The 16,981-nt window shown below is 39.4% G+C and overlaps 1 protein-coding gene across 1 annotated transcript in view; it reads right to left on the reverse strand.

Moving 5' to 3' along the window:
• LOC128661553 (CLIP-associating protein 2-like) overlaps positions 1-16,981 on the reverse strand; it is an 898,219-nt gene that overhangs the window by 316,834 nt on the left and 564,404 nt on the right. Inside the window, exon 17 of the mRNA XM_053715796.1 lies at positions 16,564-16,664. Within this exon, the coding sequence (XP_053571771.1) occupies positions 16,564-16,664 (101 nt within the window). The remainder of the gene's footprint in view (positions 1-16,563; positions 16,665-16,981) is intronic.

Genomic DNA, 16,981 nt, shown 5'->3' on the forward strand with positions numbered 1-16,981 from the left:
TTTCCATATCGATCGTCACCGCACACTGAAGCTTGAATGCAAGGTACCCGTTTTATATTGAGGTACCTTGCATTCCTATTGGCTGAAAAAGTCAAATCAGCCAATAGGATGAGAGCTGCTTAAATCCGCCAATAGTAATGCAACGGTACCCCAATATTCAAGCTTTAGTGTGTGGCGATGATTGCATGAAGAGGAGCCTCCACGCCGCTGAAGATCGCTGCTACTGAGGACCGCCGCTTCGGATCCGCGCATCGGGGAAGACCACTCCGCACCTCCGGGAAGAAGATAGAAGATGGATGAAGATGTCGCCGCATGGATGAAGACCTTTACCGCCGGACTTCAGGAACAGTGAGTACCTATTTTGGAATTAGATTTAGGTTTTTTTTTTTAGATTAGGGATTTTTTTTTTTTATGGGTGCAAAAGAGCTGATTGCCCATACAAATGTCCCTTTTAGGGGTGACTTTTTGTTTTTAAAGGGGTATTAGATTAGGTTTCATTTTTATTATTTTTGATAATTTTGTTTATTATTTTTTGTAATCTAACCCCTAGATTACGAGTTTTGTCGGTAAAAACAATAAAATAACAGCCAATGCTGGTATTACGAGTTTTCTGAATGGCTGCGTTAGCCTCAGAAAAGTGAGCGTGGAGCCAAATCTAGCTCCACTTCAACCCTCAATACCAGCGTTGCTTACGGTAGCGGTAAGCTGGAAAAACGTGCTCGTGCACGATTTCCCCATAGGATACAATGGGGCTGAGCTGTCTGAAAAAAACCTAACACCTGCAAAAAAGCAGCGTTCAGCTCCTAACGCAGCCCCATTGTTTCCTATGGGGAAACACTTTCTAAGTCTACACCTAACACCCTAACATGAACCCCGAGTCTAAACACCCCTAATCTTACACTTATTAACTCCTAATCTGCCGCCCCGCTATCGCCGACACCTGCATTATACTATTAACCCCTAATCTGCCGCTCCGGTCACCGCCGCCACCTACATTATCCCTATGAACCCCTAATCTGCTGCCCCCAACATCGCCAACACCTATATTATATTTATTAACCCCTAATCTGCCGCACCCAACGTCGCCGCAACCTACCTACACTTATTAACCCCTAATCGCCGCCACTATAATAAATGTATTAACCCCTAAACCGCCGCACTCCCGCCTCACAAACACTATAATAAATTGTATTAACCCCTAATCTGCCCTAACATTGCGCAACCTACCTACAATTATTAACCCCTAATCTCCCGTCCCCAACGTCGCCGCTACTATAATAAAGTTATTAACCCCTAAACCTAAGTCTAACCCTAACCCCCCCTAAGTTAAATATAATATAAATAAAACGAAATAAATTTACTATAATTAAATAAATTATTCCTATTTAAAACTAAATACTTACCTATAAAATAAACTAATAGTTACATTGTAGCTAGCTTAGGGTTTATTTTTATTTTACAGGCAACTTTGTATTTATTTTAACTAGGTACAATAGCTATTAAATAGTTAATAACTATTTAATATCTACCTAGTTAAAATAATTACAAAATTACCTGTAAAATAAATCCTAACCTAAGTTACAAATACACCTAACACTACACTATCAATAAATTAATTAAATAAATTAACTACAATGATCTAAACTAAAATACAATTAAATAAACTAAACTATATTACAAAAAATAAAAAAATATTACAAGAATTTTAATCTAATTACACCTAATCTAGGCCCCCTAATAAAATAAAAAAGCCCCCCAAAATAATAAAATTCCCTACCCTATACTAAATTACAAAAGTAATCAGCTCTTTTACCAGCCCCAAAGTAATCAGCTCTTTTACCTGTAACATAAAATAGACCCCCCCAACATTACAACCCACCACCCTCACACCCCTACTCTAAAACCCACCCGATCCCCGCTTAAAAAAACCTAACACTACCCCATTGAAGATCACCCTACCTTGAGTCGTGTTCACCGAGCCGGGCACCGATGGGCCAAAAGAGGACATCCGGAGTGGCAGAAGTCTTCATCCAATCGGGGCAGAAGAGGTCCTCCATCCAGCAGAAGTCTTCATCCAAGCGGCATCTTCTATCTTCATCCATCCGGCGTGGAGCGGGTCCATCTTCAAGACATCCGACGCAGAGCATCCTCTTCTTCCCGACGACTAACGACGAATGAAGGTTCCTTTAAATGACGTCATCCAAGATGGCGTCCCTCGAATTCCGATTGGCTGATAGGATTCTATCAGCCAATCGGAATTAAGGTAGGAAAAATCTGATTGGCTGATGTAATCAGCCAATCGGATTGAAGTTCAATCCGATTGGCTGATTAGATCAAGCCAATAGCATTGATCTTGCATTCTATTGGCTGATCCAATCAGCCAATCGGATTGAACTTCAATCCGATTGGCTGATTACATCAGCCAATCAGATTTTTCCTACCTTAAATCCTATCAGCCAATCGGAGTTCGAGGGACGCCATCTTGGATGAAGTCATTTAAAGGAACCTTCATTCGTCGTTAGTCGTCGGGAAGAAGAGGATGCTCCGCGTTGGATGTCTTGAAGACTTCTGCTGGATGGAGGACCTCTTCTGCCCCAATCGGATGAAGACTTCTACCGCTCCAGATGTCCTCTTTTGGCCCATCGGTGCTCGGCTGGGTGAACACGACTCAAGGTAGGGTGATCTTCAATGGGGTAGGGTTAGGTTTTTTTAAGGGGGATCGAGTGGGTTTTAAAGTAGGGGTGTGTGGGTGGTGGGGTGTAATGTTGGGAGGGGTCTTGTATTTTATGTTACAGGTAAAAGAGCTGATTACTTTGGGGCAATGCCCCGCAAAGAGCCCTTTTAAGGGCTGGTAAAAGAGCTGATTACTTTTGTAATTTAGTATAGGGTAGGGAATTTTATTATTTTGGGGGGCTTTTTTATTTTATTAGGGGGCTTAGATTTGGTGTAATTAGATTAAAATTCTTGTAATATTTTTTAATTTTTTGTAATTTAGTGTTTTTTTTGTAATATAGTTTAGTTTATTTAATTGTATTTTAGTTTAGATCATTGTAGTTAATTTATTTAATTAATTTATTGATAGTGTAGTGTTAGGTGTATTTGTAACTTAGGTTAGGATTTATTTTACAGGTAATTTTGTAATTATTTTAACTAGGTAGCTATTAAATAGTTATTAACTATTTAATAGCTATTGTACCTAGTTAAAATAAATACAAAGTTGACTGTAAAATAAATATAAATCCTAAAACAGCTACAATGTAATTATTAATTTATATTGTAGCTATCTTATGGTTTCTTTTATAGGTAAGTATTTAGTTTTAAATAGGATTAATTTATTTAATGATAGTAATTTTATTTAGATTTATTTAAATTATATTTAAGTTAGGGGGTTGTTAGGGTTAGGTTTAGGGGTTAATAACTTTATTATAGTAGCAGCGACGTTGGGGGCGGGAGATTAGGGGTTAATAATTGTAGGTAGATGGCGGCGATGTTAGGGATGGCAGATTAGGGGTTAATACAATTTATTATAGTGTTTGCGAGGCGGGAGTGTGGCGGTTTAGGGGTTAATACATTTATTATAGAGGCCGCGATGTCCGGTCGGCAGATTAGGGTTTAATAAGTGTAGGTAGGTGGCAGCGACGTTGGGGGGGGGGGGGGCAGATTAGGAGTTAATAAATATAATGTAGGTGTCGGCGATGTTAGGGGCAGCAGATTAGGTTCATAGGGATAATGTAGGTGGCAGCGATGTCCGGTCGGCAGATTAGGGGTTAAATAATTTAATTATAGTGTTTGCGATGTGGGGGGGCCTCGGTTTAGGGGTTCATAGGTAGTTTATGGGTGTTAGTGTACATATTAGCACTTTAGTTAAGAGTTTTATGTTCGGGCGTTAGCCCATAAAACTCTTAACTACTGACTTTTATATGCGGTTGGAGTCTTGGAGGTAGAGGCTCTACCGCTCACTTTCTCTAAGACTCGTAATACCAGCATTAGCCAAATCCCATTTAAAAAAAGATAGGATACACAATTGACGTAAGGGGATTTGCGGTAGCCTCGAGTCGCGGAAGAAAAGTGAGCGGTGAGCCTCTACCTGTCAAACTCGTAATACCAGCATTAGATAAAAAGCAGCATTGGGACCTCTCAACGCTGCTTTTTAAGGCTAACGCAAAACTCGTAATCTCGCCGTTAGTGTTTTTTTTTTTTTTTTGGTAATGTTAGGTTTTTGTAATTTTTTTGTAGTGTTATAGTGTTATAATTTAGGTTTTTTAATTTTTCGTTTATTTTTTTTAAAAAAATAGTTATGCTAGGTTTATTTATAGTTTAAGCCAAGTTTTTTTTTTTTTTTAATTTAAAGGTAGTTATATTGTAAGCTTAATTTAAAGTTATTGAGTGTTAATAGGTTGATTTAGTGTTAGCGATGTGGGGGGTCATGGTTTAGGGGTTAATAATGTTTAGTAGTGTTGGCGATGTGGGTGGGCAGCAGATTAGGGGTTAATAGGTTTTATATAGTATTTGCGATGCTGGGGATGGCAGTTTAGGGGTTAATAGGTAGATTATGGGTGTTAGTGTACATTGTAACATTTTAGTTATGAGTTTTGTGAAACATTTTTGTTTCACAAAATCCATAACTGCTGGTCTCAGATAGCGGAATGGATCATGGCGGCATAAACTATAACACTAGCGTTATAGCCGGAGCACATAACCTGTAATACGTGCAATGAAAATCCTGCACTCAAAAGTAATTTTTTGAGTGCGGAATGGAGAGTTGCGTAAAGGCTAAAATTCTAGCGGTAATACGGGAGACCTGCATATTTTCAGCTGTAAAGTTATACCGCAAAACTTGTATTCTTGCGGAATGTTTCTAATGTTAACAGAGGAAAAACATTTTTTCCCCAAACCTGGATATCTCTAAAATACTAAACCTATTTACTTTAAACGTTGAAAGTAAGTGAGCTGACCCATAAGAATACAGAATTTGACAGAAATCGGTTCACGTAAACCAAAGTTATAAGCACCAGAAAAAAAGGGGGTTTAACATTGAACTGTCCGTAGCACCGATTAATTTTAAGGTACTGTTTATTTGGGGCATAAAAAAAAAATACAGAAACATTATTTGAATTTGTTCCACTTATTTGGGTAATTTCTCCAGTTAACTGGGACAGATGAGTGATCACAGAAATTACGGAGAAGGTGAAAGATATCACAGAAGTCAAGGGTGCACAACAGGTGACGTCCCGCTGTAGGGTGCTGTTGTGAAAATTAGATTCTGATGCCTAAAAAAGTTTTACTTGTGGTATAAGCTTGGTAACCTATACAGCATGTGGGTTAACATAATGTATATTTATAATGTATAAAAAACTTTACCAAACAGTACACAAGATTTTACTTTCAGTAAAAAATATGCGTACCTGATAAATAAATTTCAGTCCACAAGTCATTACTCCTGGGATTAAACTCTTGGCTACTAGAAGGAAGCACAGATTCCCAACATTCAAGAGCTTTTGATCCCTCCCACCTCTCTGGTATCCCTGTCTAAAGTATAGCCGAGGTGAAATAGAAAGGTAGGAAAGGACAAAACAGGGAAAATGAGATGGAAACTAGAACTGCTGCCAATAAAAATGTTTAAGTGGGCGGGTCTCGTGGACTCTCACACCATGAAAGAAATGACCAGGTAAATTTTGTTTCTTTCATAAGGTGGTGAGATTCCACAAGCCTGGGATCTAATATCAAAGCTATGGGGTGTACAAGACAGGCACAAAATTTAAGACAGGCACCTAATTACTAGACACTGAAGCCTGTAGGATGTTCCTGCCAAAAACTGCATGCGATAAATAGATTAATTTAGTGAAGTGTAAAAAGAATAATAATATCTGTTCAACCAAAGCCTCATTTTTAAGCACCTAGGAAGTGGACTGTGTGGAAACTGGTCTAGTAGAATGGGCTGTAATACATTTTGGGTAATTTTTCTTGCCTTCAAGTAAGCTTTACAAATCAAGAGCTTTAACAAAAAAGTCTTCTGACCCTTATGTGGGCCAGAGAAATGAATAAATAAACTAGAGAATTTATTAAAATACTTTGTGGTCTTACAACATCTAAACGTCAAGTCTCTTTTAGAAATTATTAGTATTAGGAGAATCTCTTGGTTTATAGTATCAGAAGATACCACTTAAAGAGACATGAAACCCAAAATGATTCTTTCTTGATTTAGATATAGAATACAACTTTAAATAACTTTCCAATTTTCTTTTATTATTTAATTTGCTTCCTTCTCTTGTTATCCTTTGCTGAAAGGTTTATTTAGGTCAACTAAGGAGCAGGAAAGAACCTAGGTTCTAGCTGCTGATTGGTGGCTGCATATATATACCGATTGTCATTGGCTCACCCATATGTTCAGTTAGAAACCAGTACTGCATTGATGCTCCTTCAACAAATGATACCAAAAGAATGAAACAAATTAGATTATACAGGGAGTGCAGAATTATTAGGCAAGTTGTATTTTTGAGGATTAATTTTATTATTGAACAACAACCATGTTCTCAATGAACCCAAAAAACTCATTAATATCAAAGCTGAATAGTTTTGGAAGTAGTTTTTAGTTTGTTTTTAGTTATAGCTATTTTAGGGGGATATCTGTGTGTGCAGGTGACTATTACTGTGCATAATTATTAGGCAACTTAACAAAAAACAAATATATACCCATTTCAATTATTTATTTTTACCAGTGAAACCAATATAACATCTCAACATTCACAAATATACATTTCTGACATTCAAAAACAAAACAAAAACAAATCAGTGACTAATTTAGCCACCTTTCTTTGCAAGGACACTCAAAAGCCTGCCATCCATGGATTCTGTCAGTGTTTTGATCTGTTCACCATCAACATTGCGTGCAGCAGCAACCACAGCCTCCCAGACACTGTTCAGAGAGGTGTACTGTTTTCCCTCCTTGTAAATCTCACATTTGATGATGGATCACAGGTTCTCAATGGGGTTCAGATCAGGTGAACAAGGAGGCCATGTCATTAGATTTTCTTCTTTTATACCCTTTCTTGCCAGCCACGCTGTGGAGTACTTGGACGCGTGTGATGGAGCATTGTCCTGCATGAAAATCATGTTTTTCTTGAAGGATGCAGACTTCTTCCTGTACCACTGCTTGAAGAAGGTGTCTTCCAGAAACTGGCAGTAGGACTGGGAGTTGAGCTTGACTCCATCCTCAACCCGAAAAGGCCCCACAAGCTCATCTTTGATGATACCAGCCCAAACCAGTACTCCACCTCCACCTTGCTCGGACTGGAGCTCTCTGCCCTTGACCAATCCAGCCACGGGCCCATCCATCTGGCCCATCAAGACTCACTCTCATTTCATCAGTCCATAAAACCTTAGAAAAATCAGTCTTGAGATATTTCTTGGCCCAGTCTTGACGTTTCAGCTTGTGTGTCTTGTTCAGTGGTGGTCGTCTTTCAGCCTTTCTTACCTTGGCCATGTCTCTGAGTATTGCACACCTTGTGCTTTTGGGCACTCCAGTGATGTTGCAGCTCTGAAATATGGCCAAACTGGTGGCAAGTGGCATCTTGGCAGCTGCACGCTTGACTTTTCTCAGTTCATGGGCAGTTATTTTGCGCCTTGGTTTTTGCACACGCTTCTTGCGACCCTGTTGACTATTTTGAATGAAACGCTTGATTGTTCGATGATCACGCTTCAGAAGCTTTGCAATTTTAAGAGTGCTGCATCTCTCTGCAAGATATCTCACTATTTTTGACTTTTCTGAGCTTGTCAAGTCCTTCTTTTGACCCATTTTGCCAAAGGAAAGGAAGTTGCCTAATAATTATGCACACCTGATATAGGGTGTTGATGTCATTAGACCACACCCCTTCTCATTACAGAGATGCACATCACCTAATATGCTTAATTGGTAGTAGGCTTTCGAGCCTATACAGCTTGGAGTAAGACAACATGCATAAAGAGGATGATGTGGTCAAAATACTCATTTGCCTAATAATTCTGCACTCCCTGTAGAAGTAAAATAGAAAGTTGTTTACAATTGTATTCTCTATCTGAATCATGAAATAATTATTTTGGGTTTCATGTCCCTTTAAGGTAAAAAAAAATCATATTGAGTTCTAAAGACTGCCTTATCCAGCTGAAAAGCAAATAAGTCTCGCAAGAAAGAGCAAACAAATCAGAAACTCTTCTGATGGAAAATATTGCTACAATAATCAATACCCTTGATGACAGAATATGGATGTCTAAACCATGCATAAGGAAGAGTTTGCAAAACTCTAAAAACCAAATTAAAGGTTCCAAGGAGGAGAAATTGGTTTAACCTAATGGGAATTTCATAGAAAAACTTGCCCAAAATATCAGGGATTTTTTTATAATTTTTGCTATTACTCCATTTAAACAGAATAGAGCCTTGTTTTGTTGTTTTTTTCATTTAACCTATCAAAACTATATTCATTTTGGTATATTTCATGCCACCATTTTGCCGTTAAATACAATCATACAAAAAAAAATGAACATTTTCACAAACTTTCTCACTGAAATTATGTATGAGCAATCATAACACAAATGGTTGTGAAAGCTTATTTGGGATCCCCTTTGTTCAAAAATAGTATATATGCATGAATTTGCTATTGTTTCTTGGTAATTAAAAGGCTGCTAACTTCAGCTGCGCACCACACTTCTTAAATTCCCGGCAGTGAATGGGTTAATAAATTAGCTGGCAATGGTAATAGTATTGTAATGTAGAGATTACCCTCCCACCTAACACCTCCCTGATCCTTCAGAAACAGCTCTCTCCCCCCACACCCAAACTCCTCACCACCATCTTAGGTACAGGCAGACAGTCTGACAGTTTGAAATTTAAGGGCTCTTTTTTTAATTTTTTTTTAATTTTTTTTATCCTATTAGTCGATTAATCTAAAAAATAATCACCAACTAATCGATTATGAATATAATCATTAGTTGCAGCCCTAGTGTAGAGATCCCTCTTCACCTGCCCCACCACCCCTCTTTAACCCCTTTGCCATATAAGGACTCATCCCTTCTCTCTCTTAATCATTTATTTTCTGCAGCGTAGGGAAAACCTTCCCATCTGCCCACCCGCCTTCCTCATTCCCTCACACACCACCCACGGCACCACTGCTGCAGATTGAGCTGTAAATTTTTTTAAAAGGATGCATTTTAAGTGAAATTAAAAACAAAATGTATACTTACTTGATAAATTATTTTCTTTCCTTGCATGGAGAGTCCACAAATCCATTCTAATTACCAGTGGGAATTCAACTCCTGGCCACCAGGAGGCAAAGAACACCCCAGCAAAGCTGTAAGAATCACTCCCACTTTCCATAAAACTCCACTCATTCAGCCGAGGGAATACGGAAAGAGAAGAGACACAAGGGTATAGAGGTGCCTGAAGTTTAGAAAAAGACATAAAGCTGTCTCAAAATTTAAATAAGGACAGGTCATGGACTCTCCATGCCAGGAAAGAAAATAATTTATCAGGTAAGCATACATTTTGTTTTCTTTCCAATGGCATGGAGAGTCCACAAATCCCGTCTAATTACTAGTAGGAACTAATAACAAAGCTAGAGGACACAGAATGGAAGGAAGGGAGGCAGACCTAAACAGAAAGCACCACCACTTGAAAAACTTTCCTCCCAAAAGAAGCCTAAGCTGATGCAAAAACATCGAATTTGAAGAATTTGAAAAAAAAGTATGCAACAAGGACAAAGTGGCCACCTTGTAGATTTGTTCCACAGAAGCCTCATTTTTAAAGGCCCAGGAAGAAGAGACAGCCCTAGTGGAATGAGCCGTAATCCTATCAGGAAGCTGTTGTCCAGCTCTGTCATAAGCCAACCGAATAACACTTCTCAACCAGAAATAAAGAGTAATAGAAGTGGCCTTCTGGCCCTTACATTTACCAGAAAACACAACAAAAAGGGCAGTAGAAAATCCCTAGTAGCCGGCAGATAGATCTTCAAAGCACGCACTACATCCAGGTTATATAACAGACGTTCCTTATGAGAAGAAGGATTAGGACAGAACGAAGGAACGTAAATTTCCTGATTGATATTGTAGTCCAAAACCACCTTAGAAAGAAATCCCAATTTGGTACGAAGGACCACCTTATCTGAATGAAAAATAAGATAAGGGGGGGTCACACTGTGACTCTATGAGCAGAAGAAATAGCTAGAAAAAAAAAAACTTTCCAAGACAATAACTTGATATCAACAGAGTTCTTAGATTTTATTTTTCTCTTAACAGCAATAGGTAAGGCACTCAGGGCTGCAGAAACTGCAGAAGTTAGATGCGCAGCAAAATCACCTGGTAATTATACACCCCCAGGAGCTGACTGAGTTGAACCGCAGGGCACCACTTGTGTAACTGCCAAAGACTAAGACGACTGAGGAGAAAGTTGAGGCATGTCACGGACAACATTATCCTGAGAGATAGATGGCTCTGAGAGGGTATCTTTTTATTTTATTTTAACAAGCTTTATTTGTAGCAAGACAAGTTGTACAATATATTTTGTAACAGTAAATTACACACATGGATAAACATTACATTGAGCATTATATCATATTTCAAATTATAGGTCATCGCAATAGGATCAATGTTAAGTCTCTAACCAAGACAGTGGATCATTGTGAGATGTGCTGTGTGGTCTCAACCTTCGTAACAATCAGAGTAGTATTTGATCAAGTCCATGAGCTTGCTGTGGCGAGCAGAGGTGTTCGAGATATACACGTCAAATATATACAAGCTTTAAATGATCATACAGTTTATAATTTATACATCAGGCAGATTTATTATCAATAGAGAAGCTCAGCTTTTCATTAACACATAGCTGAGCGTATCATGGTGCCTGACGCATACACACAAAAGTGTATAGGAAATGAGAGAAAAAGTGGAAAATGGAGAAGGGAGGTACTAAGGGAGTGTTAGGGGTACAAGGGGAAAAAAAAAAAAAAGTATAGGGGTGATGAGGTAGAGGGTGGGAAGGACCGGAGGGGAGGGGGCAGAGGGGAGGGGGCAGAGGTGGAGGGGAGACTGTAGTAGACGCAGCGCGAGGGGGGGAGGTATGTTGAATGACCTGTGGAAGACCTGTTGGGTCCATATATTTTAAACTATAGTCCCCTACCCTCCCATGTCAGGACCATCATCTCATGTGTGGCAATCTTCCCAGTCTTAAGGAAGTGATATCTCTCTAGTCCAAGTGACTCCCCCACTCTGAGCCTCCAATCCCGGAGGGTTGGGGTCCGTGAGCTTTTCCAGTGGGCGGGGATAAGCGCCTTCGCACTGTTCAACATTAGCATAAAAGGGAGTATTTGTCTTCCCCAACTATCTTGGGGAACCCGTGGGAGATCAGGTACGCAGGGTTTGGGGGGAATTATGATTTTCAAGAGCTTGCTCATTGTTCCCAGCACCTCCTCCCAGTACTGTCTTATGTGCAGGCACTCCCACCAAATGTGGAGGATTGTTCCCTCCTCTCCACACCCCCTCCAGCAATCCCCCCCCACCTGAGGGTAAATCTTATGGAGCCTGGAGGGAGTCAAATACCAACGGCTCAAGAGTTTGTAGTGCATTTCCTGCACTTTCGCCGATATTGAGGCTTTCTTAGCTCTCATGAAGATCTTAGACCAGTCTTTGGCCGTAATTTCTATCTTTAGCTCCGTCTGCCAAGCCCTTGCATATGTCGGAAGTTCCGACCCGCCTCCAGTCAAAAGGATTCTATACAGTTGCGAAATTAGGTGGGTTGGGGTTTGACTCATTATGCATAACTTTTCAAATTGCGTTCTATGTCTGGATAAGGCATTGCGCTCCTTGTGTGTATTTAAGTAATGTGTGATTTGTGCACGCCGATACCATGATCCAAACATCTCACTGTCCCACTCAAGCAAGTCAGTTTGCGATTTGAGTTGCCCGTCGTGTAGGATATTCGAGATTGCAACCTTCGCTAGGGTATGTTTACCACCTTGCGAATAAGGTTTAGTTTCCATCCCCAAATCTGGATTGTCCCGAACTGGTATGTTCAGAGAAGCCCCCGTGGACACCAGGGAGCCTCCAGTCACAGTTTTATCCCAGGTCGCGAATGTGTCAGCGATCATAGGGTACACAGAGATGGATACCGGCCGGCTCCCCTCCGACACCCATGCCAGCGCCCCCACGTTTCTGCTTTTAAGAATGTCATTGTCCATCTGAATCCATCGTTTATCAGTGGAGTTTCCGCACCACTCAACTATCCGCTGGAGAAAGATAGCTCTCTGATACTCTCTTAGGAGTGGTACTCCCAGTCCCCCCCTATCTCTAGGGAGATAGATAGTGCTCCGCTTAATTCTAGGCCTAATCCCATTCCAAATATATGTTTCCATTGCTGTTTGGATTTGCCGTAGATAATGGGAGGCTTCAGTGGCCGGTACAGTCTGCATGATATACAATATTCTTGGGAGAATATTCATTTTTACCACCCCAATACGACCCATCCATGAGATGGTCTTCTTCTTCCAATTGAGTAGGTCTTTGATAATTTCATCTCGGGTGCCTCCGTAATTCAACTCAATTATCTCTGTCAGGTTGGAAGTAAGTGTGATACCTAGGTATTTAATTTTGTGTTCCGCCACTTTTATTGGACAGTTTGATTTGTTGTTGGCAAAGGCCTCAGAGGGTTCTGATATATTTAAAATCTCTGACTTAGTTGGGTTGAGAAGGAAGTTCGACACCCTTCCAAAAATCTCTGAGAGGGTATCTTTATTTTTGGAATGTAACATCTTATTTACACATGTGGAACAAAACTGCACATGGGGAATAATCTGAGCCTCAAGGCAATATAAGCATTTATCAAAAGACATAGAACGATTCTTATCCATTTCCATTATGTCCTAGGTACTGGTTCAATAGAAAAATAAAACTCAATTTTTATATTCCAAATACAAACCAAAAAATGTACAGATGTCTAACATCAAATAGGCACCGCCATAACCCCAGCTCTGCTGAGGTGATTTACCACTCCGGTAACACTGCAAATCAAATTTCTCACCACTACGGTAACACTGCAAGTCAGAATATGGGTGATCTTTTTGAAATCATCCCTCTCCCAGAACAAGTAAACTCTCCACAGAAGAACTGGCAACGCTAATCTCCTTCAGGGAGTAAGCTGAGCGATGACCGGGAGATGCGCAGCTGAGTCTGTCTCAGCACGATTGAAACGGCCAGGTGGTCATGTGACCGCATCTAAAAACTTCGTACGACATAAGAGAGAAAGCGTGTGAATAAGCGGCGCTACAGAGGCTTTCTATGTGCTCATCAATATGCCAGATAACAAACAAACATAGAAAATCCTGAGACTGGTGTGTTCTATTCCAACCCTCAGAAACTGTTCCACAAAACACTGACATATTGGCTTCAAGAGCCAATATGCCATAAAACACTTCTCAGGCCATTTAGCCTCTAATAAAAAGGAGAGCCTTCTTAAAATTAACCCCCTTTAAGCAGTAAGTGCCCAGCCAGTATTGCCCATCAGTACATATCCCAAATATGAAGATATATATTAAACTGAGTCCCTGGTCTTCACATATATTAACTCCTTAAGTGCTGTATCCTTCTAACTTAGAAGGCAAAAGCACTTACCTGGGGATCCACTCCAGGGCAGGTACAGCATCACAGGTATGACAGACACAGCCGACCGCTGACAGGGACCTGTAGAATAAGAAAAGCAGAGTAACCGAGCCTGGTTTTCTATATAGGGGTAGCATAAATGTTGGAAGGGAAGCAATGACTACATCCCCGTCTTCCTACTGCTAAAAGCCACCTCAACTCTTACTAAAGAAGATTACATTACACAGCATAGCCCCAATCCTTGCTTGCAGGGAAACTATCCATAAAAGGATTAAATATCTTCAGATACCATCTTCGCATATCATCCTGATGTACAAGGCAAAGAATGACTGGGGGTTTATGGGAAGTGGGAGTGATACTTACAGCTTTGCTGGGGTGTTCTTTGTCTCCTCCTGGTGGCTAGGAGTTGGATTCCCACTAGTAATTAGAATGGATTTGTGGACTCTCCATGCCATTGGAAAGACATAATCTTTATTTCAATTTCATTTTTATTCCATTTCATCTTCTGAAATTTTTTATTGTAGAAGTGAGAAGGGAAGTGTTTAGTAAGAGTCTTATGGACTAACACATTGTGAATTTAATTTAGACATAATACTCTTTGCTTATTAGCCCCTTCCAGCTTTTATTATTAACAAAACACACAACATTAAAGGGACATTATGCACAGATTTTCTTTAGCTTCATATTTAGTTAAGGATATGTTTAAAAAGTTAACTCTTTGTCAAAAAGGTGAAACATTTGCATGTATTTAATATTTTAAATTTAATGTTGCAGTTTTTGCCAATACTTACCAAGCCCTTTAGACTCTAATATTTAGGATTGTCTCCAGCTCTACATCATCCCCTGCTGCCTCCCTTCCTGCTTATCTGCATTGAGCAAGTGTGAGATTACCTGTAACATCAGCCTATTGTGAGGAGCACAATAAAAAGCTCATTCACAAAAGAGCTGTCAGATGCCTCTAATAAGCGCAAACAGTGTTTTAAGGTCTAGTTTTTAGATTTATAACATCCTCCCCCGCCAGTACACTAGGGGCTAGATTTATTAAGCCCATATGGCAGCAAGTTCTCTCAAGAACTTGCTCGCCGTCATTTATCAAGCAGCAGTCACCAGACCGCTGCTTCCTTAGCTTCTTTGCCACCTCTAATGTGGCGAAATTCAATCTCCTCGGTCTAGACAGACCAAGGAGATTGACAGCTCCTGCCCGCGCGTGATTGGCTGTGCGCGGGCAGGGGGCGGGATTGCACGCAAGCGCAAAATTGCGCTTGTGTGCAATGCCGAATACCTGCGGGTATTTTCGCCCCGCCAGTCGAGCTGAGGCGTACAGGGGCGCGTATACGCGCCCCTGTACGCCTCAGCTTTAATAAATCTAGCCCTAGATATGCTGTGCCTGCTGTTTTCTCATCTCTCTAAGCTGTACCCTGTGTGTTCTGCTTAGAGAGAGAAAGCTTCAGAAGTAAGGTGGACTTGTTGAATCTTCTGAGATCCTGAAAGCACAAATTCTAATAAATAAAATGCTAACTGCTGAAATCGGACACTTGACAGCCTTCTACCAAGACAATGGAGCTTCAGGAATGCAAACCCTAGTCTCCTTCATTTCTGAAGCAGGGTGTAAGGATTTCAGCTGTTAGGATTTCATTTATTGCTTTCAGGATCATATAAAAAACAGTCTTCTAAAAAAATCTATTCACTGCCAGAGAGAAGTTCCCTTTGGCTCCACAGGCTGTCAGGAATGGATTTCAGTTGTTAGCTTTCACTTCCTTCTTCGCTGCTGCAAGTCCATGTGTCCATATTTGCATAAGAGATATGATTGGAGGGTAGGCCTGCTAGTTTCAAGCACAGCTAAGCACTTTCTTTGGGGAGTGCCAGCATTGTGGGGAATAAACACAGGAGCCATACATATAATGGTAAATTTCATTTACTATTTGCAACTTTTATTGCATATGTGTCAATTTTCTCTTTGCATCATTTGCTATCTGTCTATAGAAACCTGTAAGACGACTACACTGACCCTTGAAGTGATCACATTCATGCACATCTGCAAATGTGGTGTACATGATACAGTGTACAGCATGTGACTAAGGTGGCTACATTGGAGAAACTGGCCTGAAGCTGCATCTCAGCACAGACACTCCATCACAAACCATGAGGAAGACAAATACTGAACCCCAGTTGGAAATAATTTCACCCAAGAGATCACTCCACCCAATACCTCAAAATTAAAGTACTTAAAGGGAATTTTAAAAACTCCCCCAAACGGAGAACATTTGAGATAAAAGTGATAACACATTTCAACATTATAAAGGAGGGACTTAATATAGACTCACCACAAAAACTTCATATGAACATACGTAATGTCTAATGTATATATCGTTTTTTAATTGTATTTATTTTTTAATCACTTCACCTACTATACTTTAATTTGAGCATTTTTATTGTATCTCCTTAGTTTGCTTGTTCTTATTTTTATTTTTTTCTCTAACACTCTCCACTCTCACTGGCCATTCTGCTATTTACATCACCCCACTCATCCCCCTCCTATTCTCTAACTGCATTTTTTTTTAATTGTTAAATTCTGTATTATTGATAAGTATTACATTAGACTTGAGAAAGGGAGTAAATCTCTTGAATGCTTTTCTTTAAAGTATTATGTTAGTCCAATAATTATCATTGCATACTGGTTATCTAGACTATATATATATATATATATATATATATATATATATATATCTATATCTATATATATATATATTATATATATCTATATCTATCTATCTATCTATCTATCTATCTATCTATCTATATATATATATATATATATATATATATATATATATATATATATATAATCCAATCCACAGTATCCAACTTGCTGTTAACCAACCATGAGAACGGCATATTTGTTGCATTTATACATAAAGTATGTCCTAATCAAAAAAGAAAACATACCAATGCATCTGCTAATGCTTCTTCCACATCAGAGCCTGTGTTCAGAACACGCATAGCACTGACTGATGATGATAACCGGCTTTGGTGGCTGATCCCATAACCTATTTAAGCATAAACCAAAAAATAAATAAAAATAAGAATTATCAAAGACATGAAACATGTATCTTCATATGCAAGTATATGTCTTATAAATAGCTTGTTTCAAAATGTAAATAACAAATGTTCTTATACCGATTTCTTCTACTAATCAATTCAACTGAGTTACTATGCCTATAAGACAAAAATAAAATGTATGCTTACCTGATAAATAACACAACACCTGACCACCAGGAGGAGGCAGACACACCCCAGTCTTAGCATTAAAGGGACACTGAACTCAAATTTTTTCTTTTGTGATTCAGATAGAGCATGCAATTTT

Source organism: Bombina bombina, chromosome 5, assembly GCF_027579735.1.
Source record: "Bombina bombina isolate aBomBom1 chromosome 5, aBomBom1.pri, whole genome shotgun sequence".
In the NCBI taxonomy this organism is placed as follows: Eukaryota; Metazoa; Chordata; class Amphibia; order Anura; family Bombinatoridae; genus Bombina; species Bombina bombina.